Source organism: Accipiter gentilis, chromosome 14, assembly GCF_929443795.1.
Source record: "Accipiter gentilis chromosome 14, bAccGen1.1, whole genome shotgun sequence".
NCBI classification, from domain to species: domain Eukaryota; kingdom Metazoa; phylum Chordata; class Aves; order Accipitriformes; family Accipitridae; genus Astur; species Astur gentilis.
In genome coordinates, this window is record NC_064893.1 from 20,663,685 (window position 1) to 20,681,391 (window position 17,707).

General features: G+C 42.9%; 2 protein-coding genes across 2 annotated transcripts; one reads left to right on the plus strand and one right to left on the minus strand.

Annotated features, from left to right (window-relative positions):
* Positions 1 to 153: 153 nt before the first annotated feature.
* ADIG (adipogenin) lies at positions 154 to 6,569 on the minus strand. The gene is made up of 3 exons (XM_049816994.1): positions 4,840 to 6,569; positions 2,737 to 3,038; positions 154 to 1,452 (listed from the first exon to the last, which is right to left on the minus strand). The coding sequence occupies exons 1-3, from the start codon at positions 4,964 to 4,966 to the stop codon at positions 1,303 to 1,305; spliced, it is 579 nt and encodes a 192-aa protein (XP_049672951.1). The 5' UTR covers positions 4,967 to 6,569; the 3' UTR covers positions 154 to 1,302.
* A 104-nt stretch (positions 6,570 to 6,673) lies between these two features.
* Positions 6,674 to 17,434, plus strand: ACTR5 (actin related protein 5). The gene is made up of 9 exons (XM_049816985.1): positions 6,674 to 7,115; positions 8,066 to 8,295; positions 9,101 to 9,270; positions 10,119 to 10,336; positions 10,685 to 10,867; positions 13,525 to 13,647; positions 14,197 to 14,336; positions 15,244 to 15,376; positions 16,798 to 17,434. Exons 1-9 carry the CDS (start codon positions 6,732 to 6,734, stop codon positions 17,053 to 17,055), a joined length of 1,839 nt encoding a protein of 612 aa, XP_049672942.1. The 5' UTR covers positions 6,674 to 6,731; the 3' UTR covers positions 17,056 to 17,434.
* The last annotated feature ends 273 nt before the right edge of the window (positions 17,435 to 17,707 follow it).

Genomic DNA, 17,707 nt, shown 5'->3' on the forward strand with positions numbered 1-17,707 from the left:
CGCTGGCAGAGCGGGAAGACGCGGGGCGTCGCCAAAGGAGAAGTACCCCAGGCGCGGGTCACCCTCCGCGGAGAGACGGAGATTTCCTCGGCAAACAGCTGAGGAACGGCAAATTTTTTTTTTTTTTTTGTAAATAAAGGACCTGCAAAAATAAAGGTGTGGACAAACAAGTTTTATTTAAGACCATACTGCTCTGGACAAATATTTGAACATGTGGAGGTCAGGGGATGGGGAGGGAAGGACAAATAAACAAGGCAGGCTTCATAATTAGTGCAGGCCAGTGTAGCTGTTACTCGATCTACCCATGCAAGGCTCCAGAGGGACATGGTTACTTCACACCAGGAGCAGAGACAAACATTTTTCACAAGTCGCAATGCGCTCTTTGGGTTGTGACTTCCTAATTCAGGTCCTCTTTTTTTAAAGAGTTTGTTGAATGTGCGCATCAACACCAGGAGCAAACAGCTCTTCTGCTCATAGCCCAACAACTGGATAAACCCTTAAGCCACAAAATCGTGGCTCATCCCAGCCCTACCAACATCCTTGTGGTCCCACTAACTGGTTAAATCACGTTGTTGGTGTGAGTGCCTCTTTGGCCTGTAATCTAGCCTTTTATCAGCCTGTCAGCTGTGCTGAAAAGCATATCCTGAACAGAAATGAAGGAAATGCACGCACAGTATCTGCTAAGGGCTTAATTATTTCTTGTTAATTGGAGGTAGGCTTGTTTCATTTGTTAGACCTGAGCATGGAAAAATTGTTTCCTACTTGGAGAACTGACAAGTTGGAGATCAGAAAAGTCCTAATTGCAGTATGAGTAAAATAATCACTGGGCTGTACTGCGTTTAAGCTCCAGCAAGAACCACTACCAAGAGCTATTGCCTTGATTTTATTTGTTCAAAATCAAAGATTTCAAAATGGTCAGAGAGTATCACTGTGGTCCTTATGAAAAAAGGAACTCATCCCTCTGTAAAGTCGAAGGGGGGCAGAGTACACACCCAAGCACTGGACAAGAGGCTGGCTGCTGTCATCCATTTAATATTTAGCCTGTCAATACCATTCACTCTGAAAGCAGCTGTTGTGACCCAAGTGCCTGTCCACTTAGTCTTGAGTAAGTTTCCTTTTCAGAGAATTAACCTCCCTCTGCCATGCTGCAGTAGCTCTCACTGATGCTGAGCAAGACTGCTGCCAACAGTCGTGGGACTACCTGCTTTATTTCCACCCCGAGGTGGTTCTCTGAGCTTCATCACTCTGCTCCAGTTTCCTCCCCACGACTGAAGCCAACTCTAGCCTCAAGGAGCCCAGGATTTACACAACTTTTTCACCCAGCAAAACAAACAGCTGAGCCATGTAGATAATCAGAGATGAGGGCAGCAGTTGAATCCTCAGGACATTAGAGATCTGGAGCAACTGGCAGCCAAAGTTCCAGATGAGAGAAGAAAGCACGGTGCATAACAGCTGGTGAAGAAAAGGAGGAACAGAACTGTCATGGCAATGTTGTTTTCAGAAGTTTCAAGTTTCAGAAGTTCAATTTTCATTTCTCATAAATGATTTGAGACCATGAATGCTTGTTCCCTTCCCTCATCCACCCAACACAACTAGCAAGCCTTTCAGTATGAGCATTATGTCTCACAAGAGACAAGTTTAAACCCCAGTTCTTCAAACTGCTGTCTTCAAATCAATACTTGTACAGGTGAAGAGCTCTAGGAGAACCAAATGGTAGCCTAGGCAAGTCCAAGCTCATTCTTAGCATTGTTTCTCTAGCCTTTGAACAACAACAATGAAGAAAAAATATTACTACACTGACTTGGTACTGCCTTGGTGGTGTTAACAATGTCAAAAATACTTCGACTTGAGCTATTCCAGCCTCAGGGTGTGCTAGTCAACTGCAGCAATTTAAAATGATACCAGTCCTTAGCTATTCTAGCCTAACAAAGGTTACTGCTCCAGCAAACCTGGTTGAAGTAAATGTGAGTACCTCAGCTGCTGCAATTCAAAAATCCCAGCAATGTAAATGAGTAGACAGGACTGTGAATAGTGACAGTGGAGGCACAGACCAGCTTTCCCTTCTAAGCCACTTCTGCAAAGGAACATACAGTCAAGGCACAGGGAAAGAGAAGACACACAAGACACTAAGCTCTTCCACTGCTTCAAATATATCTTTGGGGATTTGTATAAAGCTTAAGAGGATTGGGACTGCCATGTTTGCAAAGAGACTTCTGGCTTCGGCTCTTATTGAGCAAGTGAAATAAGTCTAATTTTTAGTCACATACTCCACTATAAGAAATCTGAAGCAGCTTTTAAAAATACATAATATCAGCCATACATGCCAGGAGAGTTTCTATATACAGTTGAGTTAAACTTCTAATCTTACAGGAATAGGTAGCAATTTTCACTGTTTCAAATGCAATTTTCAAGGACTTTTAAAATATGTATACATACCTTTAAATATATATATACACACACCTTTAAATATATATACACACACACATATTCATACAGTACACACATATGATAGTTATTCTGTACAATTTTGTGTTACCTTTACTTTGTCTACAAGAGGAGTCATTCCAAATAGGGAAGATGGAAAAAGTCTCTTGTTAGTCATTAACCAAGCAGAAACCAATCTTGCAGCTTTCTCTTACCCACGATGCCAGGGAGTCAGGCAGAGGTGGAAAAAAATCAGAGCTAAGGCACAAAAGCAGTAGATATGCAAAGAGGTAGCCTGGTCACACTACTCACCATCACAATGTTACAGAAATTGCTCTTCTCAACCTGAGAATACCTTATCTTCTGGCTCTGAGACCAGCTGTCTGAGATTACAGCAAAAAGACTTTGCTTTTGGCTTTTTGCATTTGAACTCAGATAAGCAGGCTTGGGCCTCAGTTTTTCCACAGATCCACTGGATTCCATCTCCTCTTGCATTTCTGTACTGGATGTGTCATTCTGGGTTTCTTCCTCTGTTGGTTCATCCTCAAATTTAGAGTCAGAATCAGGATCATCAGAAGATAGTTTCTTTATTTCTTCTACACTGGGCATCTGTGCTAGAAATAGGTTTAAAAAGAGCATGTAAAATACCTGCACACGGCTTCTTCTTCTCCCTAGCTGCAAGCCTTGCATGTTCCATCTAGGAGCTAGGCAAGTTTCTTCTGAATCTTCTTCAGTTGAAATAAAGGATTTCCAAACCCAACTAGGCAATAAGACACCTATACAAGTGGTTGATTTTAACCTATTAGCTTTTAATCAACAACTGTATTAAAGGAGGAGCTGAAATATATACCACTTTTTACTTGTGCCTGCTGTGAACTAGCATAAAATAAGTGAATATGACTGAATTAGCCAGGAAGTTATTAAAAAGAGCACTGGCATTTTTTTTGGTCTTAAGAGTAACCGAGAAACAATTCAATGTTCTATACCTCTAAGCACACTAGTATATAAAAATGTAATGTGTCTAGTCTTATTGATTAAAATGCAATTTAGACCATTTGTGGAAATCGTTGGAGGCCTGGTGCTAATAATATACACTACAGGGCTGGAAATTGTGAAGGTAAATGTAGTAAGCATAACCTGAAAATCTCACTGAAAGCATCAAGACATTCCAGAGTTACTCTGTCCAGGCAAAAAGCTGATGCTCAAGTTAAGTACATGGCACAGCTATCCTTTACTTATGTAAAATAGGTATTTTATCCTGCTTATCAGACAGCAGCAGTAAGCCATGCCTATGCTGCTCAGGGTAGCTTATACAATTGTCACAACCTCTTATAACCTGCACTTTTTAATTATTGTGCTCAGTTACCCACAAGAGACCACTGGAGCGTGTGAAGGGAAGATACTTTACTACTGAAGCAAACAGAGGCTGTTTGAGCATCAGCTGTGTGCTAAGCCTGCAAAATGGGAGCTGAAAGTAAAAAATTCAGCTTGCACACACACGGGAGGACAGGAAAGGAGGGAGGAGTACAAGCCTTTGGTGTGGTGAGTATCACCTGTTCCTCTGTTGTCTGTGGGTATTGTCTCATTGTTGCTATTCCTATGGCATCTATTATAGGACTGGCTACCACATTATTAAGAACAGAAGGCACCAAACAGAAGTAAAAGCTTGCTGAAATAAAATTTTGTTCTTATTTTCCTTCCTACAGCTGTTCTGCAAAGGCAAAATGACTGCTTTTGAACTTAAGATTGATTCCTCAGCTGGGATTGCTTATGCTCCAGCATTAGAGCAAACTAGCAAGGCTTTATCCTCATGAGTACATCAACAAGGCTACTATTAGCCTAAACCAAAGCCTGCCATCAGTTGCTGACATGTTAGCTATAACAATCAGTGATGGATTGGAAAGAGGACCAAAATACACAAATAAATGAAAATGCATGTCCTGCTCCCTTCAAAAACTTTGTATCAGCCTCAGCATTGATAAAAGAATCCCTTAACAGGTCCCTGGTAACACTCCCCACCGCCCCGAAAAAGAGAATTGTAAAAGAACTATAGCGCCAGAGTTTGAAAGTGTACAAAATTAGAGGATTAGATTTGCTTTCTATGGGATTTTAAAATAGAAATTTACACAAATTACTTGTCCTTTGCCTTTCTTAAATTAAATTACCTCTGAGAAAAAGGGAGAGAGTAAGGAAGAACAGTGGGCAGCAGCTTGTCTTATAGCCATTTTTAACAGAAAAGCATAACAGTTTGAGTTTGGTTTTCCATATGCTACCAACAGTACTAAAAAACCCTTTAGTTCCCTTCTGTGACAAGTGCCATTAGCCTAAAAATAGCTAGCAGAGCACTTTAAAGATGAAGCTAATAGATAAAGCCTTTATACAGCAGCATTTTATCTGACCAACTGCAGAACTTACCTTCATTAAGTAGGAGCTGTAGCCAGATAATCATTATGATCAACAGCATTACAAATGGCAAACAAAACCAGAAGAAAAGAAGAGGAAAGGTCAGCTCATTCACCAAAGGAACCAGAGGATACTTCATTGCTTGCTTCAGGTTACACTAAGTTTAGAACAGCTTGCCTGCTCTGCTTTACTAACTAGCTTTTAATAACTCTCATTGCATCACTGTGTTAATCACAGGAAGACCGCTGATATACTCAGCATGGTTAGCAAAAGGGACAGCCCTGTGCTATGTAGGGAGGGAGTAGTAAGGCCTAAATACAGGATAAGAACAACTGAGAAAACATCTGATTTGATTGTCCTTCCCTCAGCTGCTGTTTAAACGATAAATACAAGTTAGGAAGCTTTCAAAGCTTATGTTAAAACAATAGTTAAAGGTATGTTTATGTCTTCAGATATAGGGGAAATAACCAAGCACTTCAGCCACTTTGAAACTGGGTAGCCAAGGTTGCTTTTAAGAAATCAGTAAAACAGAATCAACACTGCAGAGATGAGTAGAGGATGACTAGCTAAAAATTACTTCTCCCAGGCTCTATTATTTGACATGGAGCACAAATACGTCCCGTGTTAACGTGGACTCTATTTTTAGCCTACTCTCTATGTTTCTATCTATTAATTAATCCATTAGGAAAATAAACTTTTGTATTTTAATCGCCTTTCTATCTCCCTTCCCTCCAAGAAAGGCAAGCTAGCATGGTTCACAGGATATGTGTCTATAAATGCATTGCTTAATAAAGAGTTCAGTAGTAGTGATCAAAGAAGGACCAGATATGTGACTTCGGTAACTTGATATTCATCACACTGCGTGTTTCTCCTTCAATAAAATAAAGCCATTATCTATCGCTTACCTCACAGGGGGTTGTTTGGCTAGATTAATTGTTTGTGTAGCTCTCAGTAAACCTGAGAAGACAGCAGCTATGTAAGTGCACATTATGAACGATGGCATGCATTTAACGTTCTTGCTTGCGTGCACGTGTTTGGTTTTGCATAGTAATAACCCCTTGAAATGAGCCTTTTAATCCCAAGATCTAAATGAACTTTGCAAATTCTTATTAATTCAGGTTCATAACACCCCTGTGTGAGAAAAGAAAGCTATTATCCCTACTCTGTGCATTGAGTAAACAAGGGAGAAAAGCCATTAATGACCTGAGCGTCAAGGATGCTAAGTATTTGCAGTGCCCATTTCGCACAGCGGGGGTTGCGGGTTGGCGGCATTGCTGAGCATCAGAGGCTGCTGGCGGTTTGTCTGCCCGTGCAGCGAGGAGACTGACGGAAAGGAGCGGAATCCGGGAGCTGTGATCTCCTGCGGTGTAACGCGGAAGCGTTTCTCTCAGTCCCGTCAGCGGGGCCTCTCGGGCTCCGCTCCGGCTCTTCAGGGCTGGCTTCGGCCGGCGGCCTCCCTTGCCCCCGCCCCGCCTGCCCGTCTCCCCGGTGCCGGGCGCTGATCCGAAAGAGGCTCCTGGAAAAGGCCAGGAGGCCTCAGCCGCGGCTGGAGGGCTGTCTTCGGCAGGGAGACGTGCAGGCTGAACGCTGACGAGGCCCGGGGGAAGCACACGCCGTGTGCGCGATCTCGCGGGGCGGTCCGGCACAGGCCGGGGCGGCGGGTTTTCGCCTCCAGGCAGGTGGCAGGCACTGGGGAGGTTTCAGGGTCCAAGTTCAACGCGGAGAGCGCGGGTGTCCCTGCGTGAAAGGGCAGCTGGGGGGGGGGGGGGAGGTGGGGTGTGCAGACCCCGCGGCCCTCGGAGGAGCCGCAGCCGCCAGCCGGCGCTGCCCCTGGCCCGGCCGCGCTCCGGAACGTGCGCCGGCTGCCCGCGTTCCCGGCCGGAGGGAGCCGGGGAGGGCACAAAATGGCGGCGGCCTCCCGGGTGTTCGCCTTCCGCGACGCGCGCTGGGCCCCCGACCCGGTGCTGGAGCCGAGCGCGGCCGTGCGAACGCCGCAGCCGGTGCCGCTGGTGATCGATAACGGCTCCTTCCAGACGCGGGCGGGCTGGGCCTCCGCCGACCCCGCCGTCCCCGCCGAGCCCCTGCTGCGGTTCCGCTCGCTGGCGGCCCGCAGCCGCGGGGCCCGCGGCGGGGCCGGCGCCGAGACGCAGGTGGGCAACGACCTGGGGAGCCCCGAGCCCCTGCGCTGGCTGCTCCGCTCGCCCTTCGACCGCAACGTGCCCGTCCAGCTGGAGCTGCAGGAGCTGCTCCTTGACCACGTCTTCCAGCGCCTCGGCGTCGCCTCGCAGGTACCGCCGGGCGGGGAGCGGGGGGGGGGGGGGGGGGGGGGGGGGGGGGGGGCGGCGGGCCGCGGGGAGGCCCTGAAGCCGCCGCTGAAACCCGGGCCGGCCCTGCTCTGTGGGGGAGGCTGTGCCTGGGTGCGTAGTGGGAATTGGGGCGGAGGGTGTCCGGCATCGCCCCTGGTTGTCCTGGGGCGGTGTCTTGTCCTCCTCTTCGCAGATACTCACGGCCTGGGTGGACGGGCCCTGAGGAACCTGCCGTGGCGACCCTGGCTGGGCCAGGTGCTCACCAGGGGCGTCTTTTGAACCTCGCTATTCTCATGATTTCTTCATAGTTTTGAGGTAAAACAAAAAACGTGAGGATGCAGCTGCAGGGCAAGAGGTTTGGACTGCAGCGTCTTGTCAGGCTGTGGCTGAGAGCCAGCGTCCAGGATCAGTTTTTGAGAAGGACGTTAAGCATTACTAGTTTTGTGTGGTGCCCTTATTCGAAGTGCTCGTTGACTACTTGTTTCTTAGACCCAGCTGAGTTGAGAGTTGCTCCTCAGACAGTGAAACCTTTTGCCTGCATGACACCACCAGTTTGGAAGCTTTACCTGGTGCTGAACTGAACTTCCATCAGATTTCACTCATGCTTCGCTTCTTCATTTCATAGATTTTGGTTACTTAGATTCTTAATAATTCGTTTAAGCTTTTAAAAATCTAGTCTCCTCTGCCCTTTGGAGTGTTTTCCTTTGGTTGAAGTAACGTTGGAAGCCTCGCTATAGACAAGACTTCTTTTTTTACCCTCTTAGACACTAGGTATAATTTAACTTACGTTATTAATAGCCTGCGCATGAAGTGCTTTTTCATTGCTGTTTTGGAGGAGTTCTTGCTGATCTTCGAAAGAAGCAGCAAGGATAAGCATCCCTGGATTTTCCCTTCATACCTTTATTATTTTTCTTTTCGCTTGTCTCTTACAGGGTTGCGTTGATCATCCAATTGTTTTGACAGAAGCGGTGTGCAATCCTCTGTATTCAAGACAAATGATGTCAGAGCTCCTCTTCGAATGTTATCAAGTGCCAAAAGTGTCCTATGGAGTAGATAGCTTGTACAGTTTTTACCACAATAAAAGGCAGAAATGGCCCTGCAGTGGTTTGGTAATATCTTCAGGTTACCAGTGTACACACATTTTGCCTGTCTTAGAAGGCAGGTGAGTTCTTGGCATGTTAAGTAAGGTGCAGCCTCTCTTTGTCATTGACTTTTCAGTGATGCAAATACTCATTCCTCTAGCATTCAGTATTCCAGCTCCTGCAGTATAAGCTGTTATCAGGTTTTAATTTATACTGACAAGTTAAAACTAGGTCTGCAGATTTTGCTAAGTTACTTTGAATTGAAGAAGCAGTGCTGTCCTTGTATGTGTTGCATTTTTAGTTACTATTCATGCATAGATCTGTACTTTCAAAAGTAGAAGGGGATGTCTGCCCCAAGTAAGATCAGGCATTAAAAAACGTGTTAGGTTTTAAAGCAGCTTTGGAACAAATGACAGTGCTCTGTGAGACTTCTGCGGTTCTTGAGGCTTTTATCATTCTGATTATGCTGCTATGTTGCTCTACTATTTTTTTATTATTATTATTATTATTTTTAAATCCTTAGTGCAGGAGGTGGCTGGTAGATGCTTCAAATTTTCAAGGGTTACACCTGGCCAAAAGGTTAAAGGAACTACTTTTAGCTCCACTAACCATCACTTCCCTTCTTAAAATAGAACATTTCCTTGCTGTAGCCAAAATTATTTAATGTTTGGGTTTTTTAAAGCAGAACAGCCTTTCAGAAAGAATCTGCAAAGTAGTGATTATACTTGTTGTCTGGTAACTGAATCTTGAAATATTTATCTGTGAATATTCATCTGTCTACTCGACCATATCAGAAATTAAATAATACTGGGCAAAGTAGGAGGTCTGTTTTACACTGAACTTGTGGATCTCTCCAGTCTCAGTTGTGTCTCTTTGTGTTTTCAGGTTGGATGCTAAAAACTGTAAACGTATTAATCTTGGAGGGTGTCAAGCAGCTGTGTATCTTCAACGCCTCCTTCAGCTGAAATACCCAGGACATTTTGCTGCCATCACTCTCAGTCGCATGGAGGAAATACTGCATGAGCACAGCTACATTGCAGAGGACTATATAGAAGGTAAAAACAGCTGTAATTTACCACTAGGTAGTGTTCATTCAAACTTAGCTTTGTCCTTTCTATGCCTTGTTCTCAAGTTGGCTGGAATTCTGGCAGAAATACTCTACTACTATTTTGCTTTCTTTATAGCTGTCTTTCTGGTAATCTGCCTCATGGGAAATGCCTGACAACAGTTTTGAATTTAACATTAAGAGAGAAACAAAATTAAATTACAAAAAAAATTTCTTTATTAGTTCAAATTTCTCTGTGAATAAAAATTTGGATTATTTCAGAGGAAAAGAATTTAAAATTAGTCTAGTTTATTAGTTACTTTATACTTCCAACAAAACATTAAATTGGTTAGGATTATTTCTGCATCTGGCCATGTTTCTTACCTGCTTTAAGGTTTCCAAAATGGCAGAGATGCTTCTCGTGACTTTTTGTGAATTAAAGAAGTTTTAAAATTTCCGTGGTAAGTGTCATCTTAAGTAGTGGCCGAAGAAAAGAGTTTTCTTAAATTTGTCACTTGTGAAAGAGCTTGCAGAAGTCCTTAGAAACATGCGAGAACTCTCCTTTACCTTGGGAAGAGAGAAGAGACAGCAGTATGCACTTCAGACTTCTTAGTACTTTGTGTTTCCTGCATGCTGGAGATCAGAGCACTAAGAACCATGTGCACTGAGTATGTGACTGGAAGGTAGTGCTCTGAGGGGGTAGCTAAATATGGGGGTGGCTGCCAAGAGGTGACAGAATCCTAGGCTGCACCATTGTTGCCTTCTTTCTTCTAAGTCTGAACTTAGTGTGGAGTGCGTACAACATGCAAATCATCATTTTCAGCCTGGCAAAAGTTATTTTGCTTTCAAAACATTCAGAGCTACAGAAGTGGCGGTCCCCGGAGTACTACGAGAACAACATGCACAAGATGCAGCTGCCTTTCTCTAACAAGCTGCTGGGAAGCACTTTGACATCAGAGGAAAAGCAGGAAAGGCGGCAGCAGCAATTACGTCGACTTCAAGAACTGAATGCGCGTCGTCGAGAAGAGAAGCTGCAACTTGACCAAGAGAGGCTGGATAGGTTACTATACGTACAGGTAATGAAGGCAAAGTTTTCTGTGTGATCTTTTGTGAGGAGGGTAGGCTGTCCTCAGAGCTTTATCAGAAGTTCTGTCATGCATCACTGTAAAGAAGCTCTGACTATCCCATGTGTTTCTTGATAGGAGCTTTCTAAGGTTACTTGCAAGATAAGAGGGAGAGATTACTGATGCAGAGGATGCTTCCAGGTTCTGAGCAATACTGCTTTTGTGAAGCATTTTGAATGCTGCCAAAGTGCGCACATCATAATACCTAGTAATGAAGGCAAAGTGTCTGTACATGCACAGTTGACAGATAATCAATTAACCTGTGTTGTTCATCACAGCTAACTCTGTATCTGTCTGTAGGAACTTTTAGAAGATGGTCAAATGGATCAATTCCACAAAGCTTTGGTGGAGCTGAACATGGACTCTGCAGAAGAACTTCAGTCTTACATCAACAAATTGAGTCTGTCTGTTGAACAAACGAAGCAGAAAATCCTACAGGCAGAAGTCAATATCGAAGTAGATGTTGTGGACAGCAAGCCGGAGGTATAATGTTGTCACCAAGTCAGTCCTCTTCTTATCTCTGGGTGAATTAAGTTTCTATGCTTGGAAATGTACCCCTTCAGACTTTTATTGATGAACTAAGCTTTTCCTTTAACACACTGCAACTCATTGTTAATTTGGCAACTGTCTGTCTTTTTTCTAGCTTTCCTATGCAGCTACAGAAAGTGACAGTTTTGATTTTGTAGAGTATGCCTGAAATCAGTAACCCTTCTTGTGCTGTTCTGCACTGTGTTCTGGCACATATCTTATAGTTTGATTCCATATAGTTGTAAGCATAATCTTTAGGCTTCCTGACAGTAGTTGAAGTATAGTTACGTGAAATCAGTAAGTTTCCTTAAAAATTTCTTGCACATCTTTAAGAAGTTGGAGAAAAAAGAAAATAGCCCTAGTGGGTTGGAGAAGGTACCACTGAAGGTACCACTGCTTTCCTTTGTGCAAACCCATGGCAGCATGTGCCAGCCACTGTCCTTACTTAAGGTTGACTTGCTTAGAGGTTACAAATGCAGAAGCTACTATAATGATTTTGTTCCTACTTTAAACAAACTTCTAACTCTGCTTTTGCATTAATTTTGGTGAGATATGTGGGCCTGGTATGTTAAAGATTCCATGTGTCGTCCCCCCACCCCAGTATCTGACAATTAAATGACATGGATTTTTAAGTACTTAAACCTCAAGTGGTTATAATCCTAAGACAACCATCCTTAAATGTCAGTAGCCTTCTATTAAAGATATAGAAGAACCTATCAAGCTTTTTGTTAAAAACAGTATTTTTTTTTCTTTCTGTTCTTCCCTTTCAGGTGCAGAGAACTTTATGGTAAATAACTAACCCTTTGCCTTCACTCTGGCTATCTTTTTTTGGTGCAGCTAAGGAGCACGTTCTATTTTATTTACTTAACAATGAAAGATTAATTGCTACACTTGGTTGTTGGAATTGTCTTGAAGATGAGAAGCTTATTTGTTTGCGTTGCCAGATTAATACAGGCCCAGCACCTAGCAGCTGCTTCTAAGAGATGGTCTAAGGCTGGTCATGCATTTACTTGTAATTGTTTTTCAAGTCACATGAGGTAGAGCATTTTTCGTTTTACCAGTCTTTGCTCAGGAAAAGGTAGAGGAAAAAAACGAAATTGAAGCACAGAGGAGAGTGGTGCCAGATATAGAAGTTCTTATGTCTTATATGGAACTTGAGATGTAGCCAAAACTAGCAGGTGAGCTGATATCTTCTGGCTGTTATATTTTGCTTATCCTTATCAGTAAAGCTTGTGTAAGAATCAGAGTGACTGCGTTTGAGCAAAATTGAGGTAGATGATGGTCTTACCATTGTGGTAAAGAATCTTTCTGCCTTCTGTCAAAAAAAGTTGTTCTAGAAAAAGATAATTGAAAGACTATCAGCTGCTTGTAATTTTCTCAGTGGTTGTGCCTAAGTTCCAACATGCCTAAGTTCTAACATGTCTGTCTTGGATCCCACGCTCCGCTTCTTTACTAGGTATAGTCTCAGACCTTGGAATCAATCCACAAGCCTTTTTATTTGGTTTATGCTTTGTGAGAGCACCTACAATTATCACTGAATCCATTTGTGAAGATAGGCCATCCCTCTGTGGCTGTGTAAAGGAGTCTCAAAGCTAATTATGTTGTCCTCGGGTCTGTGCCAAGTCTTCAGATGAGTTTCTGTTGCTGTTGTTTGGTTTTTTTTTTCTTTAAGACAAAAAGAAATGGATTTAGCAAAGCATAAGTGTTGGAGATAACTTCAGGTGACTACCGTTTGTTTGCTGTAACAATGAACACTGCTTAAACTTAGGTTTGAGTAATTGCTTGCGTTTTAAGTGAATGTAAGCTAGATACTTGAGAATTTAAATAATCTAGCTTTATCTCATCCTGGTGTTGCTTGCTAGACATTGCAACAAATGTTTCAAGTTTAAAATAACAAAACCAAATATGTAGCAATGAAATCACAAAGGTAACATTGTAACACAAAATTAATTAAATTTATATAATTAAAAAGCTGCTCCTACTTCACAACAGTGAAGTACTCTAGGATTTTGAGTGATGCTCTTCATTAAGAAGGAGCTTTGGGAGTACCTTCATATCTCTAAAATATAAGGGCTTTTGGTATATCCCCTGTGCAAATGCTAGGTGGTTGAAACTGTCAAGAATTGTGTGGTGGCTTTGTAGCTAGCAAATATTTGTTTTCCAGTCCCACACAAGTAAGGCTGGGAATGTAATGGTAATTACAGAGCAGTTAGAGGTGCTGGGAGTGCACCAAGTTTTAACCAATTTAAAAAGCTATTTTATTAAGTTTTAGTATGTTGTTATGTTTAAGATGTGGCTGGCTAGGATCCTGGTAGTCAGCCTGTTGACTGAGACCTTTTAATTTCTGAGCTGGCATCATGATAAACTTATTGAAAGTGTTTGATTTTTATGCTTTGAGTGAATGTCTATCTTAATGTCTGTTTTCTGGGTTGTTCACCCTTTTGATTGCTGTCTTCAGTGTGGAGAATGGCCTATTTAGTTTCAGGCATGTTAAAAGTTGAGATTTGAGGAAATCGGCGCTGAATTTTCCAAATGTGTTACCAGAATGGAAGTCATATATGTGCCTAGCACACCTGAGCTAACCTACCATAATATACCTTCTCTGTTTCCAGACTCCTGATTTGGATCCATTAGGCAGTGAACAGTCACTGGAGGATGTGGAAAGTATTAATGAGTTTGAACCTCTGTTTGCTGAGGAACAGCCTGAAGTTGAGAAGCCTGTTGCTGCAGTGCAGGTTTGATTTCTATATCTACGCCTTGTGCCAGAGGTTGCTGCCTCCCGGTTGTCCAGCAAGTCTGCTAACATTTCTCCAAACGCAAATATTGTTTGCCTGCTCTTGGAAGAAATGCTTAAACTATCTGAACAGGACATTGAGAGGACAAGTCCTTGCAATCTTAGCTGATGGTTTAGAACATGAATATACCCACTTGGGTCACTCTGCAGGCAGTGCCTGTTGTAGCAGTGCCATGTTATTAGGGAAAAAAAAAAAAAGTCCTGCTCAAGTATTTTTTGTGTATGATCCACAGCCTAATATCATATCCCAGTGGACACAGCCTTCAACTTGTGAGGTTGAGCCCTAGGATTGAGTGGCTGCAGACTGACTAAAGTATAGGAGAAGTCCAGCTTCCTTGGCCTTTTGGAACCTTTTACAGCATGGCTCTTTCTCTGTGAGAGCATTACAATCTCTTTCTTGTACAGAATTGTTTGTAAACTTTGCTTATTCTAGAATATTACTGTTCTTTAATGTAATTTCCCTCCACTTTTCAATCTCATCTTTTTAAAGCCCGTGTTTAACCTGGCAGAATATCACCAGCTTTTCCTTGGCACTGAAAGAATCAGGGCTCCAGAGATTGTCTTCCAGCCCTCCCTGATAGGAGAAGACCAGGCTGGTATAGCAGAAACCATGCAATATGTCCTTGAGAGGTGAGTTTACAAAGCTACTTGGCACTTACTTCAAACAAGCTAGTCTTGTTTTGATGCAGCTTTTGCAATACTGGTTACTTAACAATAATTTGAGAAAATATGTTTGAATAGTTCTTTTTGGTGGGGTTGAGCATTGCAGTTTAGACATGTCTTCCTGTTCTGAAAACCACATGTAACTCTGCTTAAGTCAGTGATCTGCAAACTTTTTTGATTGATTACTCCATCAGTAAAAAATTTGGGGGCACAGACCTCCAATATATTTATATTTATAAATTACATACAGGTACTACTCAACTAATATATTATGTATGTTTTAAAATGTACACAAAAATAAAAATTAAAAAATGATGCGATAAAGGTGAAATAAACACTGTTTTAATTTATTTCTTTATTAATGGTACAAAACATATCTTCTTCCTGTACCCCGATGGATTGTCTGGCACACACCCCACTTTGGAGACCCTGGGCCCAACTTGTTCTAAAGGGAAACGACAAACCCTTGTAAACATCCATGCCACGACACAATGAGCTGGCATTCTCTGTTTGTGCGAGACCAAAGTCAGGAGTGACATTTTAAGTTATGATATAGGCATGCTTTCTGGACAACTATTTCTAGACAACTTAGCATTAGCAGAATGTCACCCCTGAACTATATGAACATACAAGACTACATTTTCTGAAATGTAAGAATTCCAGCTCTACAGAGTTGTTGATTTATGGGGTTAAGGAAATTATTTTTTTTGCCACCCCCTGAATTTCGAGAAAGTGAACACAGTTTTCATGTTAGGGAAGTGAAGGAAGTTTCTCAAAGTGAATCCTGAAGACAAGGTATCAGTATTCCCCAGCAGTTCGGCTCATAGGAGGGATGTCCTTGAGAAAGACTGAAATTGGGTTTTGTTCCTTGTAGGTATCCAAAGGAGCAACAAGCTGTTCTTGTCCAGAACGTTTTTCTCACTGGTGGAAATACAATGTACCCTGGACTAAAAGCCAGAGTCCAGAAGGAGCTCCTTGAAATGAGGCCGTTCCAGTCATCTTTTCAGGTACGTGTGTTGACATGATGTTTGTGTGAACAGCCTGTTCATCTATGTTCAAAATTAGTTTGGGTTGGGAGAGGTATGGAGCAGGTGTACTTCATGCATGGGAATGGATAGTGTTTTATGACAAGACACTGCGAACAGTTTTTTTGACCTGAGAAGATGAAGGTTAAGCAAAGATACAGTTGCTCTTTAGGGAATTAGAGTAGGGTCGATGTCTTGGAAAAGGAAAACCTGCTTCAGCTAAAGGACCATGCACGCACAAGCATGTTTGGCTGGGATTTGCAGATTGATTTCTTAGGACTGGGACAGTTCCTATCTGGAACAAGACACCTTTGCTAGGAGTAGTTGCTGGGAAAAACTGCTCACTTCAAAACTAAGTTATGTGTTCTGTTTGTTACATGTAATGACTGTCTGGGACAGCAGCAAGAGATTCAGTGGGTATCTTGCAAACCTGCCATCCTTTGCAACTTTTTTAGTAGCAAGCATGGTCCAAGTTGTGCAAGTTCCAGAGTTTGCCATGCATTTTTTAAGGAGACTGAACCACCTTGTCTCCTCAAATCTACTATCTTCCTGAATAGAAAATCAGGTTATAAACTGGGGAGAGAAAAAAAATCAGTGCAAATATAATCTTGTGATTCCACAAGCCATGTTTTGTACAGTTACTGTACATAGCTCTGACCCAGGTGCGACTGACAAACTTAGTTACAGCCATATACTTGGTATTTTTAGGAAGGATATTGCTTGCTAAGATTTGAGTATGTAACTTGTGTCTATGGGAAGAAGATGAATGCATTTTCATCTGGTTTTAATGTCACTGCTTGTAACTGACCAAGAGCTTCCTTCTTTCCATTAAAATATGGCCCACAGTGTGGTTCTATCAGAACTGTCACTTCACAGATATTGCACATGGGATTTACATGGTGTGTAGACTAGTGAGCCCATAGCTGAACCAGGAAAGCAGTTCATGCTACAGGAGTAGGAGTAGTTTAAATGGAAGTATGAATCTACACTGGTGGAAAGAGCACGTGCGGTTCTTGCCCACATATTGCTATTTCTTAGCCTGCAGTATTCCTCCCTGCTACTTCAAACAGGGAGGAAGTTTTACTGGAACACTTAATACTTTCGCAGTACCACCGATTCTTCCAGCATTGGCTTCCAGCTGTGAGGGCTGTTGGTAGTGAATGTGATACAACCATGTGCTTTCTCAACCTGTAGTAAAAAAACAGGCTCATGGAGAATTGATCTCAAGGTGAAAACACACTTCAAACCTATTCCTTACATTACTCTTCCCCAGAGGCACTGAATAATCAGCTCAAACTTCTGAAATTCAGTGGTTTGTGTCATATACCACTGTAATCGGGGAAACAAGGGCTTTTGTCTCCTGTGTTGAATTGACATGGTGGTTCTGTTTTCCTTCCATCCAGGTTCACCTTGCTTCCAGTCCTGTTTTAGATGCCTGGTATGGGGCTAGGGATTGGGCAGTGGAATACATGACCCGTGAGGAAGGCTGGATAACCAGAAAAGACTATGAAGAAAAAGGGGGAGAATACCTCAAGGAACACTGTGCTTCAAATGTCTATGTTCCCATTCGCCTTCCAAAGCAGGCCCCACGGGCAGCAGAGGCATTAGCACCGAGCAGAGCGCTGACATCCAGCACAGGCAATCCTTGTGAGCAGGCCTAGCACCATGCCTTTGTCACAGACCCTCGGACGGAGATAAGAGTGCAGAGAAAAGAAGAGTTACTGGTGTGCAGTATGAGCTGTGCATGGAGTGCAGGCCTCAGCCTAGCCTTGCTGGCTGCTCAGAGAGCACTGAGCATCTCATCCAGTCGCTTGAAAGAGGAGGGCAAGCCATGCTGGGGCAACAGCTGGCATGGTCAGCACCGGCAGCGCTTAGTGCTGCTCATGCATAGAACAGGAGTGTGCATCAGCAAGGAGGAGCATGACAGAAGTGCATTCCAGAGAAAAATACTATCTTACAAACTGTCATAGTAAGACTCAGGGTTTTTTGAGAGTATATGTTTTACAGCTTTTTTAAAATTTAATTAAAATGTACAGGTTTTCTACTGCTTTTATTGCATGATCCAGAAGCTGGGCTTGTTTCAAGCAAGTCAATCCAGCAGGCGTCACCCTTGCTTGCTGCAGCAAGCGTTTGTCAGGACATGTTGGTCAGGATGCATCCTGCTGCTGGAGGCCAGAGAGGCTGATCTGTGCCTTTCTTCCTGAGGCCTCCTGCACTCACATCTTGTTTGACTTCCTGCCTGCTACACACTTTCTGCTAAACCACTGCTCAATAAGCAGTGGGATATCAGATACTTTTTGCCTTAATTTATGT

Excerpts from the sequence above, each read along its gene's own strand:
- ADIG (XM_049816994.1), bottom strand. The coding sequence starts at position 4,966 with ATGAAGTATCCTCTGGTTCCTTTGGTGAATGAGCTGACCTTTCCTCTT. Across the intron at positions 3,039-4,839 it reads ACAGCTCCTACTTAATGAAG|CACAGATGCCCAGTGTAGAA; the intron begins GTAAGTTCTGCA and ends ACCTATTTCTAG. Across the intron at positions 1,453-2,736 it reads ATTTCTGTAACATTGTGATG|CTGTTATGCACCGTGCTTTC; the intron begins GTGAGTAGTGTG and ends TTTCTTCACCAG.
- ACTR5 (XM_049816985.1), top strand. The coding sequence starts at position 6,732 with ATGGCGGCGGCCTCCCGGGTGTTCGCCTTCCGCGACGCGCGCTGGGCC. Across the intron at positions 14,337-15,243 it reads ATGCAATATGTCCTTGAGAG|GTATCCAAAGGAGCAACAAG; the intron begins GTGAGTTTACAA and ends TGTTCCTTGTAG. Across the intron at positions 15,377-16,797 it reads CGTTCCAGTCATCTTTTCAG|GTTCACCTTGCTTCCAGTCC; the intron begins GTACGTGTGTTG and ends CCTTCCATCCAG.